The following is a 14,656-nucleotide window of genomic DNA, read 5'->3' on the forward strand; positions in this document are numbered from 1 at the left end:
GAAATTTTTCCCGAATTTATTTTCAACTGTAGCTCAGCATCCGCTGGACCAATCAAAAAGTGCGCCATACATTTTTTGTTCGCTACTTTTTGCTAAAGAATTTGGCGGTATTCCCGAACGATTATCTTGCGAATTTAATTTTTCGAAAATTTTTCCAAAATATTTTTGAGTGTAGCTCAGCATCCGCTGGACCAATCAAAAAGTGCGCCATACATTTTTTGTTCGAGACTCCCGGGTTAAGAATTTGGTGGTATTTCCGACCAATTATCTCGCAAATTTATTTTTTCGAAATTTTTCCCGAATTTATTTTCAACTGTAGCTCAGCATCCGCTGGACCAATCAAAAAGTGCGCCATACATTTTTTGTTCGCTACTTTTTGCTAAAGAATTTGGCGGTATTCCCGAACGATTATCTTGCGAATTTAATTTTTCGAAAATTTTTCCAAAATATTTTTGAGTGTAGCTCAGCATCCGCTGGACCAATCAAAAAGTGCGCCATACATTTTTTGTTCAGAACTTTCTTCTAATTACTGTGGTGGTATTCCGAATCGATTATCTTGCAAATTTTTTTTTTCGAAAATTTTTCCAAAATATTTTTGAGTGTAGCTCAGCATCCGCTGGACCAATCAAAAAGTGCGCCATACATTTTTTGTTCGAAACTTTTTCCCTATTTTATTGGTGGTATTCCGGAACGATTATCTCGCAAATTTATTTTTTCGAAATTTTTTCCGAATTTATTTTTAACTGTAGCTCAGCATCCGCTGGACCAATCAAAAAGTGCGCCATACATTTTTTGTTCGCTACTTTTTGCTAAAGAATTTGGCGGTATTCCCGATCGATTATCTCGCAAATTTAATTTTTCGAAAATTTTTCCAAAATATTTTTGAGTGTAGCACAGCATCCGCTGGACCAATCAAAAAGTGCGCCATACATTTTTTGTTCGAGACTCCCGGGTTAAGAATTTGGTGGTATTCCCGACCAATTATATCGCAAATTTATTTTTTCGAAATTTTTCCCGAATTTATTTTCAACTGTAGCTCAGCATCCGCTGGACCAATCAAAAAGTGCGCCATACATTTTTTGTTCGCTACTTTTTGCTAAAGAATTTGGCGGTATTCCCGAACGATTATCTTGCGAATTTAATTTTTCGAAAATTTTTCCAAAATATTTTTGAGTGTAGCTCAGCATCCGCTGGACCAATCAAAAAGTGCGCCATACATTTTTTGTTCAGAACTTTCTTCTAATTACTGTGGTGGTATTCCGAATCGATTATCTTGCAAATTTTTTTTTTCGAAAATTTTTCCAAAATATTTTTGAGTGTAGCTCAGCATCCGCTGGACCAATCAAAAAGTGCGCCATACATTTTTTGTTCGAAACTTTTTCCCTATTTTATTGGTGGTATTCCGGAACGATTATCTCGCAAATTTATTTTTTCGAAATTTTTTCCGAATTTATTTTTAACTGTAGCTCAGCATCCGCTGGACCAATCAAAAAGTGCGCCATACATTTTTTGTTCGCTACTTTTTGCTAAAGAATTTGGCGGTATTCCCGATCGATTATCTCGCAAATTTAATTTTTCGAAAATTTTTCCAAAATATTTTTGAGTGTAGCACAGCATCCGCTGGACCAATCAAAAAGTGCGCCATACATTTTTTGTTCGAGACTCCCGGGTTAAGAATTTGGTGGTATTCCCGACCAATTATATCGCAAATTTATTTTTTCGAAATTTTTCCCGAATTTATTTTCAACTGTAGCTCAGCATCCGCTGGACCAATCGAAAAGTGCGCCATACATTTTTTGTTCAGAACTTTCTTCTAATTACTGTGGTGGTATTCCGAATCGATTATCTTGCAAATTTTTTTTTCGAAAATTTTTCCAAAATATTTTTGAGTGTAGCTCAGCATCCGCTGGACCAATCAAAAAGTGCGCCATACATTTTTTGTTCAGAACTTTCTTCTAATTACTGTGGTGGTATTCCGAATCGATTATCTTGCAAATTTTTTTTTTCGAAAATTTTTCCAAAATATTTTTGAGTGTAGCTCAGCATCCGCTGGACCAATCAAAAAGTGCGCCATACATTTTTTGTTCGAAACTTTTTCCCTATTTTATTGGTGGTATTCCGGAACGATTATCTCGCAAATTTATTTTTTCGAAATTTTTTCCGAATTTATTTTTAACTGTAGCTCAGCATCCGCTGGACCAATCAAAAAGTGCGCCATACATTTTTTGTTCGCTACTTTTTGCTAAAGAATTTGGCGGTATTCCCGATCGATTATCTCGCAAATTTAATTTTTCGAAAATTTTTCCAAAATATTTTTGAGTGTAGCACAGCATCCGCTGGACCAATCAAAAAGTGCGCCATACATTTTTTGTTCGAGACTCCCGGGTTAAGAATTTGGTGGTATTCCCGACCAATTATATCGCAAATTTATTTTTTCGAAATTTTTCCCGAATTTATTTTCAACTGTAGCTCAGCATCCGCTGGACCAATCAAAAAGTGCGCCATACATTTTTTGTTCGCTACTTTTTGCTAAAGAATTTGGCGGTATTCCCGAACGATTATCTTGCGAATTTAATTTTTCGAAAATTTTTCCGAAATATTTTTGAGTGTAGCTCAGCATCCGCTGGACCAATCAAAAAGTGCGCCATACATTTTTTGTTCAGAACTTTCTTCTAATTACTGTGGTGGTATTCCGAATCGATTATCTTGCAAATTTTTTTTTTCGAAAATTTTTCCAAAATATTTTTGAGTGTAGCTCAGCATCCGCTGGACCAATCAAAAAGTGCGCCATACATTTTTTGTTCGAAACTTTTTCCCTATTTTATTGGTGGTATTCCGGAACGATTATCTCGCAAATTTATTTTTTCGAAATTTTTTCCGAATTTATTTTCAACTGTAGCTCAGCATCCGCTGGACCAATCAAAAAGTGCGCCATACATTTTTTGTTCGCTACTTTTTGCTAAAGAATTTGGCGGTATTCCCGAACGATTATCTTGCGAATTTAATTTTTCGAAAATTTTTCCAAAATATTTTTGAGTGTAGCTCAGCATCCGCTGGACCAATCAAAAAGTGCGCCATACATTTTTTGTTCGAGACTCCCGGGTTAAGAATTTGGTGGTATTTCTGACCAATTATCTCGCAAATTTATTTTTTCGAAATTTTTCCGGAATTTATTTTCAACTGTAGCTCAGCATCCGCTGGACCAATCAAAAAGTGCGCCATACATTTTTTGTTCGAAACTTTTTACCTTTTTTATTTGTGGTATTCCGGAACGATTATCTCGCAAATTAATTTTTTCGAAATTTTTTCCGAATTTATTTTCAACTGTAGCTCAGCATCCGCTGGACCAATCAAAAAGTGCGCCATACATTTTTTGTTCGCTACTTTTTGCTAAAGAATTTGGCGGTATTCCCGAACGATTATCTTGCGAATTTAATTTTTCGAAAATTTTTCCGAAATATTTTTGAGTGTAGCTCAGCATCCGCTGGACCAATCAAAAAGTGCGCCATACATTTTTTGTTCAGAACTTTCTTCTAATTACTGTGGTGGTATTCCGAATCGATTATCTTGCAAATTTTTTTTTTCGAAAATTTTTCCAAAATATTTTTGAGTGTAGCTCAGCATCCGCTGGACCAATCAAAAAGTGCGCCATAAATTTTTTGTTCGAAACTTTTTCCCTATTTTATTGGTGGTATTCCCGAACGATTATCTCGCAAATTTAGTTTTTCGAAATTTTTAAAAAAATTTATCTGAGTGTGGCTCAGCATCCGCTGGACCAATCAAAAAGTGCGCCATACATTTGTTGTTCAAGACTCCCGGGTTTAAACTTTGATAGTATTCCCGATTTTTTAAAAAATACGAATTTCTTAGTGCGCCTCAAAACCAGTTCAATTTAGTTTTGTTTTTATTTTAATATAAATTATATTTTGTTGAAATAAAAAACTCCTTTGTGTTGTTTTTGTATAAAATTTGCCTTACTTTAAGGTTTAATTAAATTTAAGATAATTTTTAAAATAATTTTTTTTTCTTTTTGGATGCAATGCCGCGTGATATATGCGATAAATAATCTTTAATAATTCAAAAAAAAATGGTTTCAAAGTAAAAGACAAACGTATATATATATATATATATATATATATATATATATATATATATGTAGTCATTATTTAGAAGAAAAGAAGAACTGCTTTCCATAAGTCAAAAGAGTGTTATATAACTAAATGTATATACATAAGGACAACATTAATCAGAGCTTTACTACATATAACAGTTTTAACAAGGGCGTTTCTACATCTGACATGAGGCGAAAAAAATAATTGGCAGGCTCGTGAAGCATCAAAAAAGCGAGACCGCTTTTGAAATTTTGCATTGCATCGCTTCTACTTCTCGAGAGGGGCGGAACCCATTTCATTTGCAGGTATAAAGGAAAAGCGTTCATATATGGTGAACCTAATTTTTTCACACTTTAGTGTCAAGGAATTATAAACTTTTGTTTCCAAGAAGAAACAAGAGATCCTTAGTTCTCTGAGATTGACAATTTGTTAAAAAGAGAGAAGACAAAGAAGAAGGAGAAATCTGTAGAAAACACACCCCTCAATTTTGATTCTTGTTTTACCGATTTACTGCCGCACCATTTTCTGCACAATTTTTTATTTTTATTATCATCTATTTATTATTAATGTATTATTGTCTTTTTATTTATTTATTATTATAATAAATAACACTCCTTCTCTTAGAATTTTTTTAGCTACGCATTTTTCTTTCTATTTTTTAATTTTTTATTTATATTGTTTATTTTCAAATTTTCTATTATTATTCAATGTTGCACAGTGTAACGTAATGGAAAAAATTAATTCAAATAATAAATATTTATTAGATAATATAGTAATAATTGATTATTTTTGAATTAATTTTTTTTTTAGTGAAATGTATTTTTATATAATAATAATTATTATTAAATTTGTATTTATTCATTAAATAATTGATCATTTGTTCATAAGCAGTATTTAAATGCATTTTTCTTGCTTTGAAACAATTGAACAGGCATAGTTTTCATAAGTAAAAAATTGAAAAGCGGTTTAATCACCCTCGAAACCTCTAATCCTCTAACAAGCATGGCACGCGTCTTGTGTACCAGGAAGTGGGGAATGAGGGCGGAGATATGGGGTGAATTCTTCAGTTCTACGAGAGAGATAGAGTGGGGGTAAAAAACCCTCCAAACGGTGTGGTATATATGTTCCCTGAACCCTTGGCACCGGTACAGTTTGAATTTGTACCCCGTGAGGTTCGGTAATGCGTTTTTAAATTTATACCAGTGTTTTTTTCACTCAAAAATGCCGTTGAGTCTAACAAATTAAAAACAGAGTTTCTCAAAGGTTGTAAATTTTGTTTAAAAATTGGATTTTTTAACATACAAAAAAAATTTGCAATAAAACTAAAAACAAAGTGCAATTAAAAAAAAGTGTTGAAATCACAACAAGCAAAATTAATAGAAAAAAAATGTCTTCTGAGTACTCATACTGTAGTGAAGGAGGTTTTGACGAATTATCCAGTTCTTCGGATTCTGGATTTGATGTCAGTTATGAATCTCCTAAACACGAAAATGCGGCCGATTTATTTACGCCAATTAAAGAAGAACGAAGAAAAAAGACTCGTAATACACGTTGCAAGAGTCCAACACAGGTAACTATTATTTTTATTAAAAAAAAATATTTTTTAATTATCATTTACAAAGGTAGTTTTAAAATTTCCTTTTTTTATTTTTTAAATTATAATAATTAAATAAAATTTTGTTTTTTTTATTGTTTTAAACAAATTTCGTTAAATTATTTATTTAATTTAAATATTTAAAAATTATTATTAATTCAATTAATTAAATGTTTGGTTTAAGTAAATTTTTCCAATCAAAGAAAAAAAGTGAACCAAATTTTTTTATTAAAACCAAACAAAATTTTGATTGACTCAAGCACACCTGTATACTAATAATAATAAAAATAAACTAATAATAATGGCAATAATAAAATAAAAATAATAATAAGAATGCGTCTCTTTTATTGTGCAGGTGCTGAAATTGAAAAGAAATCGTCGAATAAAAGCAAATGATCGTGAACGACACAGGATGCATACGTTGAATGATGCATTGGAGAAGCTAAGAATGACGCTACCAACATTTCCGGAGGACACAAAATTAACAAAAATTGAAACACTACGTTTTGCTCACAATTATATTTGGGCATTATCACAAACATTGGGCAATGCAGAAAGTGGCGAAATAACAGTTAATGTTGGCAATGTGACTGTTAGTATCAGTGATAGTGGGAATATGATAACATCATCGACAGGAAGTTGTGCTGTTGCTGCACAAAAAAGATTGGGACCAACACATTCAACATTTCCTTATCCACAGGAAAGATTTATGCCCGAATGGCAAGAATACGATTGTTATAGTGATCAAAGTAGTAGTGTTAGTCCACCGATACAATATCAAACATGCTATGACCAAAGAATGTATAATAATCAACAAATTCCTATAAATCAACATAATCATCACCATCACCATCATCATCTTAATCTTAATCATCATCATCATCATGTGCAACATCAGGGAATGTATCAATGTCTTTAGAATTATTTTTTCTACGAATTTTATTTATTTATTTATTATTCTTGCGTTGCAATAATCAACAAATTTTCCATTTTTTATTTGACATGTAGCTGAAAATCAGTTTGATTGAATCGATCAAATATTTGGTTTCACAGAATTAATTACTCTCAATTATTTTGATATAAATGAAAACAATTCAAAATCAAATTTATTTAATCAATTTAGACAAATGTTTGATTCATTTAAAAAAATTTCTTTTCTAAATTCAGTGTAACGAACAATAATAAACTGTTTAGTATGTATAAAAGTGATTAGAAATTGTAAAGGTGCAGGATTGAAGATATATTTAAAATCCTTAAAGTTCAAATGTCCAATAAGTATTTCTATAATAGTAAGAAATGTACATAAAGTTTTATATAATCAAGATATAGATATATATTTTTTACTTATAAATATTTGTAAAATGATTATATATTACTATATTGAAAAGTGAAAGGATCAATTTTTTAATAGCTTAAGAAGATAAAAAATAATATTATATAAAGATAAATTATAAATAAAATCAATTTTTTAATTTAATTAAAAATTTTATCCCAAAGGATGTGAAAAATCGTATATAAAAGATAAATTTTCAAAGAAAAAATTTTAATAATAAAATCATACTAAAAGTTGTACTGTATTGTACTAGTATATATCTTGTATGCAATATCATATAAAAAAAATGCAAAACAAAAGACTAATTTAAATTTCTAATTATTGAAATAAAATTAGAGTGTCGATTATAATTATCAATCGAAATACTTTAAAATAATGTATATTTGTAATGGAATATAGGCCTTTTAGTAGTAATTAGGAAAAACTGTGACTAATTTGAATTAGTGACTAATATTTTGCTTTAAAAAAAATAAAAAACCTAAAAAAACAAAAGAAGTATAAAATTGAAAAAATAAAAAATGAACTAATTCATTACAGCAAAAAATCAGACACTAATTACATATTAGTTAAAATTTTCACTAATTCATATTTAGGAATATAACGTCGCCAATATATGTTCAACTACAATAATTTTATACAGAATGTAAAAAAAAAATATGAATAAGTTTTAAAAAAAATGAAGAATATTGTTATCTAATGTTTTAAGAAAAATATTCTCTATTTTAAATATTGTATTATAAAGATAATAAGATTCAATATAATTATTTATAATAAGTCAACTTTGTCTTTTAATCTTCGATTTTATTTATAAGAAATAATTCAATTTTTTTGAGACTGTGCGGGCTTTAGAGAATAATTTTTATTTTAGTAAGCGTAAAATTTTAATAAATTTTATATTGATTTTTTAGGTTCCTCTTTGTTCTAGTCGCAGTGATATATTATAAGTCATAGTGTTTGATCTCGATACTTCTGATCTCATATTGTTTTTCTTTTTCACCGTAAAGAGATTTTTTGTTAAACATTTTTTAGAATGTATCCTAGTATAGTAATAATAATTATACCCCCCATATTGTGCTCTTATTATAAAAAAAAGGAATGATCGATTCAGGGAAAATATTGTACAGAATTTCTACTTTGAATAAAATAAATCATATTTTACATCAAAAATTCTTATTTCTTTTTACTTCTACAAATATATATTTTTATAATTTATTACACGGAGAGAAATCTGGTGCGATTTACGCATGAGCATGTCCTTAGGAATATAGTAACAGACGCTTTCAAGCAAAAATCCTAAGTGAGCGAGGTATTATTGTATGAGTCTCACCTGATATTCAGATGGAATCTTATGGTTTTTGCTTGGAAGTGTCCAGCTATATTCCTTTGGACTTGCTCATGCGCAAATCGCAGCAGATTTCTCTCCGTGTAGGGTTATTGTTTTAATTTATTGGGAATTTTACGAAAATATTTAATATTGATATTTGTGTGTAAAATTGTCAATTATTGACTTATAATTAGATACTTTATTTCATTTTGACTTTTAAAAAATTCTTGGAATAGATTACTATGTTACATTTATATAGGGGAAAAATAGGAACAGTAAAATTATTTTCAAATTCACTTTACAAGAATGACTATAGAATGAACGAATGCACGTGCCATAAGGGTCACGTGTCTTTTGTTAGAATCACGATAGATCCAGATGCATCACAAATTGAGTTGCACCTACCACTATAATCCTATAGATTACAAATTTAACATGATTTTCTATTAAAATCCCACACACATTCACATTTTGCTCAAATTTCTTATTCATTTATATCAAATTAAAAACAAATATTTAACAATATTTAAACAATTTTTTAAAAATAAATCTACTATTTAAATATAATTAATAAATTTTAGTTAATCAAATTATTATACTGCTATAATATAATTACAATACACTAATAATAATAATAATAATAAACACGAAAAATTTTGTTAACACAAAAAAATTTAATAAACTGAACCAAACATTTACTTAAATTGATTAAATGTTACACGCTCTGAAGAAAATGACCTAAGAAGCAAAATATTGTATTAGGTTATGTTTATGATAGTTTTAAGTACCATCTTAAAGTTATCCAAACTATCATAAACATAATTTATAATTTTTTTCTCTTTAGTGCCCTTTCTTCAACAAGCATGTCAAAAATATTTCTTTGATTTAAAGAACCTAACATGAAATAATTTTTTTTAAATCTACTATTAAAACAACACGTTTATTAATAATAAAAACAAACAAACAGAATATTTTAATAAATAAATAAAATAAAAATATTGTACATAAATAGAAATTTATTATTACTTTTTTTTTAAATTCCTAACCGAAGCAATAAAAGAACACCCGGTCGGATATTAAAAAAAATAAAATGAAAAAGAAGCGAACTTCCGCATTGAATGCTTATTTAAAAAGTTTGAATGCATGGAACAATATACTTTTGGATCCGTTATGAGGAGTATATAAGGATGAAGGTCGCCATTTTTGTGACAAGGGCTATATATGGTGGGTGTGTTCCCTCTCTATATGGTTTAACGTTAGGAAAATAAATAGGTTCTCCTGAACTCTAGAACCGTTCGATCAAATTGAGAACAACGGAAAACGTTCTATCAAAATAACACGACGAAAGGACGTCGATTGAAGGATAATATTTTCCTCATGGTTGCATAAAATCCTCTTCAAAGTTGAGGGGTTTTTTTATTGTCAAGTCTCTTATATTTTCATATGCATTCCTATATTTTCTCTAAACAGAAAATTCTATTCATTGAATATATTTCTAAACAAATGCAATTTATATATATATAATGTGTTGCGCTTTAAAGAAAGGACCTAATAAGCAAAAAAATTATAGGTTATGTTTATGATAGTTTTATGTACGATTAAAAGTTACTTTTTTTAATAATATGTAAAATCGAAATCATTTCTTATTAAATATTTTGTCTAAATTCTCTTAGTGTATTTTCATTTTAATCTATTATAAAAATAACTTATATTTTTTTTTACTTCTTAGACGTCACTTTCTTTAGAGCGCGTCACAAATATTATAAAAATGAATAAGATATTAAAATTAAAATATTTTGTTTTCTATAAAAATTGTAATTGTATATAAAAAATGTGTACTTGAAAAAAATTTAGAAAAAATACAATTCAATTCGATATACTGATATAAAATGCTTAGGATTTAATTTTGATGAGTTTCATTTTTAAATATATAAGATCTATTTGCAAACAAGGTGCAAGCTGCGACGAATCCGTTAGTATACGCGTGATGATCGTTTTTCCCCAAATCTCGCCAATAATACTAAATGGCTAAATGCTTCGATAGAGAACTATTATGCTCATGACGATATATATCAAATGTGTACACATATATATAGGAAGTTCGACAGACGGCTTTGAGCCCAAGGTTTTGGATTTTAGGGGAATTCAATCAGTTTTTGCTGCTGCGATTATGCATCCCGAAAGAAGGGTCTCATAAAACGATGATTCATTTTTTCTTCTTTTTTTTGAAAAATACATTTCATATAACTAATAAAATACAATTCATTTTATCCATATTTTTTCAATAATATAATTATACATATAAGTTATACAAATATTTTTGGGATACATGAATTTCTCAATAAAAATTATTAGTTAAAATCTTTATTTTACAGAATTTTTCTTTACTCAACTTTTTATTTAAAAAATTCTAACCATTGTTTTTTGTGGGAAATTCATATGTCTCAGAAATTTTGTTTGTTTTCTAATTATAAAAAAAATCGGGATGTTACAATATAACTGATGGAAACATATACTAAAAGAGTATATAGAATTCTCCATACAAAGAAGATAAATATTGTAGAAAAAAGGTTTTAAAACTTTGATTTGACGCAGTGATTTTCTCTTTTATCAAGTTTATCATCCCATGTCGTTTTTGTCGAGTGCACATATCGATCGCGTATTTTATTGTACTGGGGTGCTGGTCTGTATGGTGACATACTGGTGGCTGACATTGGTGCCCCCCATAGATTTCTAGTATATATACGTACTATATATAGGCACCCGGTTATAATATAAGGGGAACATTTTCCTAATTCACGAAAATTCGTGAAATTGCCCTGACCAATCGATGAGCACTTAATCGATGATTAACGACTATGACTTATGTCACTATTAATCTCGAGATGCTAAACCCATAAATTCACCTATCGGTCATTGCGACGGATTTTAACAATGAGGTAAAATTTCTAAAAATAAGGGGCCAAAAATATATAATCTTATATTCGAATATGGGCAAAAGTTGTGTTTGTCTAATTTATTGTATACATTTTGATGTATTGTTCCCGAATCTTTAGTGTCACTAAATGTAAATCATTTTCAAAATTTAAAATGTCGGCTAAATTTTATAACAAATTTTGACTTTTAAAAACTGATATGCCAAATTCGTGAAAAGAAAAGCTCAGTCAAATAACGTTTCGGCAAAATACAAATTTTACCAGTAAAAAAATTTTGTGAGTAAAAATTCTGTTAAAAGAAAATGGTATATGTAATAACAGAAAAGTTCGGTAAAAATTTACTTATATGAATTAATATTCCTCTAGCATAGTAGACCTGTTCGACATAAAAAAAAGGCTAACGAATTCTCGGGCAAAAAATAGAGAAAAATATCAAAATTTGTCAAACATCAAACAGCATCGTATTTCTGCATCTGTTTAGATCCTGCGTGCAATATAAGGTTGTGGATTTCGTGGGGTTGTTGTTCAGCTTTTCATTGTAAGTTGGCATTTGCAGGCCTTTGTGGTAAACCACGAACAATGCCCGAAGGCCTCTATATGCCATTCTCTATATATATATTCGTATATTCCTCATATATATATATATATACCAGTACAGAGAAAAAGGATCACAAATTCATAAATGAAAGTACACATATATTACTTGTCTACGCCAAAATATGGAAAGCCATTGGAATATTTGTCTTTAGGATTAAGAGAACTCTTCTCTCTCTCTGTATGAGATCGATATATGTTCAATTTGAATAAAAGGGAGTAGCAGACTATAGTGAAATGAAGGCAATAAGCAAACTGTTTTCTAAAACTATATAAAAGAATAGAATTTTTAATTTTAATATATCAGAAACAGGAAACATGTTCTGAAAATTCTGAACCCTGTGACAGAAACCATCAAAGATAAAACCTGAATTTCGACCTGATTCTCAATTCTAAAACATCCTTTCTTACGCGATCAAAAATTCAATTTCCCTTGACTAAAACAACAGAATCACCTGATTCTAATATATATTTGTGTAGTAATATATATATATCTATATACACAAGATTCTTGAATTTCATTTCTTTAAATACTCGTATATATTTTAAACGAGCGGTCATCCGACACTTTTGCTTTGCAAAATCATATATCCAATGTCAATATAAATTCACGCGTGATTGTTGTCACCCATACAGAGTACATTTACCCCTATATAAAATATATATAGGTATATGTTTCTCAGTTTCGCTGTTGGGTCCTTCTTTCTATAAAGCAATAAGAATGAAATCACGAAGGACCTATGGAGGAAAAATTACATTGAGGGGTGATTGGTGGAGGAGCAACGAACCAGGAACCCGACAATAACTGCACTATAGTCACTCTACGATATAACTGTACGTGTGTGCGTATGTGTGTATCATATATGTTGAAGTTTGACTCGCGATATATATGGGGACAGATGTGTATGGGGGCAGGTGTAGCTGACTGTATACGCGTGCCAACCAACCCCCTACTGTGCTGCCATTCAAGACTATAATTTACTTGAAGAATGCCCGCTTATATATCCTGGGCATAGAATGACGAGATCGAAAACCAGTATAACCGCGCAGTAGTCGTTATGCAAAAAAAGCGTGAGTTTCTCTATTTTTTATCGGAAAAATAATTAAATCATCATTCAAGTTCGATGACTATAATATTTTACTTTTTTAATCATTTTTATATATCCATACATCATTGAAAGAAAATCTGTACTCAAAATGAAACGTTACTCATTTTTGAGCTGTTGTAAAATTTACCCTATCAAAAATTAACTGGCTTGAAAACAAATTGATTCAAAATGAAATTTTAGGCACGCGAATTACAGGTTTTCAATATTACTAAAACTAAAAGAAAAGAGAAAGCCACGAGACAAGGGGATCGTTGTCTTATTATGCGTATCATATTCTATTACGTTTTCATGCATGGTTTAAGAAATTAAAACAGGATCGAGTACAATATATAGTAGTAAATTATAATTTTTATTTTCTCAAAATGTTTAATTTCCTATAGGGAAAACTCTCTTTTATGTCGCATCTTCAAAAATAAAATACTGATATATGTGTATTTAAATATCTACATTTTCAGATCTTATCTGAATTCATGAAAAGTCTCACACCTGCGTCTATTTAGAGTATCGTCGTTACGCCTATACATTATGTTCCATCTGATATAAAAAAGACTATTAAATATTTATTATGTTCTACAAGTTCCGAACGTTCAAACGAACGAAAAACGCTTTATCGATATTTATATATATAAATTTGTTTCTTACACTAAAAATAATTATAGTTAGGCCATATTCAACAGTACATTCTAGTTAAGCTGACTAGAATTCTGATTAAAATAATTAAAATTCTGGTTGCAATAACTAGAGTCACAATGTTAAACACGAAATGCCAGAACCAAAATTTTTTTCTTTTTTTGAAATAACGTTTTAATTTGTTTCTTTGGAAATCATATAACATCTATAATAAGAAGAAGACTACGTATATGGGTATATGTAATATACTTTAGGGATGGAAATATTTAATGAGACATGAACGTTATATTTTTAATGGTTCTCGTTTCGTTTTGATGCACGCTATATAGGAGGAAGTTATGCGCACGTGCCTGATGCTTGTCTTTTTCAAAATTCCTATCAGATATCATTATAAATATCTGTAACTTTCTGCTTCTAATCTTTGTATAAAATCTCTCACACACAAGTCACACCTGATGTTAACGGCACCCGGTGCGCTTCTTTTTTTTCCTCTTCTTTTTTTATTACCCTTCTAATTAACTCTGCATTATAACATTAGATAAGCTTATCGTTTTGTTATAATGAACAGCTTGCCTATATATATGGTCTAACATATAGAATTATTTATATTTATTGATTTTAATTAATATAAATAATTGAATAAATATATTTTTCAATTTATGTAAATGTAAATAAATAAAAAAGATATTTATTTATTCTGTACAGAACTTAAATAGTAATGGAAATAATAATGCCATAAGAAAGTTTTTTCATCATGATGTGTGGTTAAGGGTGAAAATTTTTGAATCCCATATAACCAACAGCCGTCGAAAACCAAGAGCCATAGTGAATTGATTTTAATGCTTGCACAGTATTTCATGCTACTCAAAGCTATTTAGTCATACCATTCTGTTTAGCGACTAAATTGGAAATCGATTTCACTTCCCGCTTTTGTGTATGAGAAAAAAAGTGCGTACGATATTTTAGAAAAATGGAATCATCAAGAATTTATAAAAAATGCGCCTTTAAATAAACACAAGAAAAA

General features: G+C 29.5%; 2 protein-coding genes across 3 annotated transcripts in view; one reads left to right on the forward strand and one right to left on the reverse strand.

Annotated features, from left to right (window-relative positions):
• The window catches only part of LOC127277891 (cadherin-23-like), a 102,791-nt gene that overhangs the window by 68,036 nt on the left and 20,099 nt on the right, over positions 1–14,656 (reverse strand). The window lies entirely within an intron of this gene.
• LOC127277907 (neurogenin-3) lies at positions 5,276–7,037 on the forward strand. Its single transcript, XM_051299353.1, has 2 exons — positions 5,276–5,682; positions 6,062–7,037. Exons 1-2 carry the CDS (start codon positions 5,500–5,502, stop codon positions 6,623–6,625), a joined length of 747 nt encoding a protein of 248 aa, XP_051155310.1. The 5' UTR covers positions 5,276–5,499; the 3' UTR covers positions 6,626–7,037.

Source organism: Leptopilina boulardi, unplaced genomic scaffold (assembly GCF_019393585.1).
Source record: "Leptopilina boulardi isolate dan_hultmark-lab unplaced genomic scaffold, ZJU_Lbou_2.1 LbouV2_19, whole genome shotgun sequence".
Lineage (NCBI taxonomy): Eukaryota > Metazoa > Arthropoda > Insecta > Hymenoptera > Figitidae > Leptopilina > Leptopilina boulardi.